This window comes from Penaeus japonicus, unplaced genomic scaffold, assembly GCF_977035675.1.
Source record: "Penaeus japonicus unplaced genomic scaffold, GWHDUDI00000001_assembly GWHDUDI00000013, whole genome shotgun sequence".
NCBI lineage: Eukaryota > Metazoa > Arthropoda > Malacostraca > Decapoda > Penaeidae > Penaeus > Penaeus japonicus.
Window position 1 is genome coordinate 32,910,682 of NW_028234415.1, and position 2,500 is coordinate 32,913,181.

Consider the following 2,500-nt stretch of genomic DNA (forward strand, 5'->3'; position numbering starts at 1 on the left):
TACAGTGCAAGAATTATTGCTTTATTTTAGAAAATGAATTCCACATTATTCAAAGAAAACGTATGAATTGTCGGACTAACTATGCTTTATTTTTTTATAATATTTTCGAACTAGCAGAGTCCTGAAAACAGCGACTATAAACAAAATAGGTTTATTTTGTGTATAGTGCGTTCTTCTTATCATTGCATCGACACTGTATTTCATTCAGTGTAGTGCTATTCATAACATTTGCCAAATTAGTATGCGTATTAAACCAGTACTACTAATACCAATAATAATAATGGTGACGACAATGATGATAATGATAACAAAACAGTAACAATTATAAACCTAAAACGGTACGCAAAAACAGAGCCAAAAAACAAAAAAACGTACGGGTTCCGTGGTTCTGCTCCAGAAGATGGCGAGAAGATAAACGGCGCAGATGGGAGGAGATAAGAAAGATGAGATGCTCTGGATGTAAACAAACAGCTGGGAGTTTGCGGAGCTCCTGTTGTGGGAAGAGAGAGGAGAGATGGGAGTGTGTTAATACTGGGTACTACAGGAAGTTCTTCTCTTTTGACCAACAGCAAAAGGCGACTCTGCCTCTTCAAAGCTTCTGGACCGAAGAAGAACGTGGAGAAAAAAAAATAGTCTATGGAAAGTTCGTGCTCTCTAAGAGATGATGGAACACCAGCCACTTAAAGGGAGGAATATCTTATGAACCTGGAAAGACATGAGGAGGACGCTCATTCCATAAGAAGGCCTACCCTGGGTCTGGAAACTGGAACACAGAATCTATTTGCAACATTTGCCCTATGAGTATCCCCAGGCCATGAATAGAGTGGAGGCACACACCTATGATAATACCGTTAAATTAGGGTGAGATATACAACTTCGTGGCGAATATTTAGAGGTTCAAGAGCAAACATAAGTGTGGGAGCATTTATTAGCTGTACAACCTTTCTTTGTATGGCATCCAGAAACCGAGCGGAGGAAGAATTTCTCTAACTGTGACAACAGTACTTTGTAGTGTGAAGGAGTCAGATGTTTCGTGTTAATCTCTCTCTCTCTCTCTCTCTTTCTCTTTCTCTTTCTCCGTCTCTTTCTCTCTCTCTCTCTCTCTTTCACACTCTCTTTCATACTCTCTTTCACACTTTCTTACTCTCATTCTCACTCTCACACTCACACTCCACTTACTCTCACTCTCACTCTCTCCCTTCAAACTCATCTTCCAATTCTGCCCCTCTCTCTCTCTCTCTCTATCTATCTCTCTATCTCTCTCTATCTCTGTCTCTGTCTCTGTCTCTGTCTCCGTCTCTATCTCTATCTCTATCTCTATCTTTCTCTATCTCTCTCTCTCTCTCTATCTATCTATCTATCTATTTATCTATCTATCTATCTATCTATCTATCTCTCTTCCTCTGTCCCTCAGTCCTCCTCCGTCTTATCCTTCTTTTCTTTGTTCTGTCACTCACCTTTCCTTCTTCCTTTCACTTCTTTCCCTTTATCGCTCTCCCTTCCCCACCCTCGCTCCCTCTTCCCATTCCTCGCACCCCCCTTTCCCCTCCTTCGCCCCCCCTCTTCCCCTCCCTCGCTCCATCTTGTCCTCTCGCTCCCTCTCAAACGGAGGAGGTGACGGCGAAGACACGGACAGACACCCTTCAAACCCCGTCAGCAGTCCGTGGCTCGTTCCCTCACCCTTCTCTTCCCTCCCTCCCACTCTGTTTAACTCTCTCCCTTCCTTCCACCCCCCCCCCCCTTCCCTCTTAAGACTCACTGAATGACGGGAATCCAGATGACGGAGATGACGACGAGGACCAGCACGAAGGCCCTCCCGACAATCAGCAGCTCGATGTCCGTGGCGCCTCGTCGAATCCTCGTCCAGATGTCGATCGTGAAGATGGTCGAGGCCGAGTTGAAGATGGAGGTGAGGGAGGACATGAGGGCGGCCATCATCACCGCCAGCATCATGCCGCAGAGACCTGGAAGCACGAGGGAAATGTTGTAACACCGCATTGACAGAGATGCACGACTTTCTGTTCCACCTCAGATGGGGACCTTTTTATCATCAGTCAGGTATGGATAGAAATGATAAGGTCTATAGAGCATGTAGGGTCTTAGTTGGACGAGTCAGTTTAGCACTGCTCCCTCTGGGTATTATCTAGATGGAGCAGGTCCGTAGTAGGAGGGCGGTAAAGGCAGCCGAAAAGGGAGAAGGGAGAAGGCCAATATGGAATAATGATAAAATAAAAAAGAACAAACGAAGATGTAACGTCAGGACGCTTCGAAGCGCTTCGAAACCCACCTGTCGGGAGGAGCCGAAGAACCAACTCGATGTAGGCGATATTCGTACAACCGGCGGTGCTCCCACACACGGCTTTGCAGTCCTCAGGCACGACACAAGCTACGCGGTCCGTGAAGAGGATCCTCGCTGCCATACCCGGGAAAACCAGAAGGAACAGAGGAAGGAACTTCAGGACGGCGGCGAGGACACAGCCAGCCTTGGCGTGGATCATGT

The 2,500-nt window shown here is 46.4% G+C and overlaps 1 protein-coding gene across 4 annotated transcripts in view; it reads right to left on the bottom strand.

The window, feature by feature from the left end:
- The window catches only part of LOC122258407 (sodium/glucose cotransporter 4-like), an 18,636-nt gene that overhangs the window by 3,974 nt on the left and 12,162 nt on the right, over positions 1–2,500 (bottom strand). For all 4 annotated transcript variants that reach the window (XM_043024336.2, XM_086543457.1, XM_086543455.1 and 1 more), the window contains exons 7-9: positions 2,288–2,500; positions 1,760–1,964; positions 376–490 (exon numbers count right to left, since the gene is read on the bottom strand). The exon at positions 2,288–2,500 is cut by the window's right edge and continues 31 nt beyond it. In XM_043024336.2, the coding sequence (XP_042880270.2) occupies positions 376–490; positions 1,760–1,964; positions 2,288–2,500 (533 nt within the window). The remainder of the gene's footprint in view (positions 1–375; positions 491–1,759; positions 1,965–2,287) is intronic.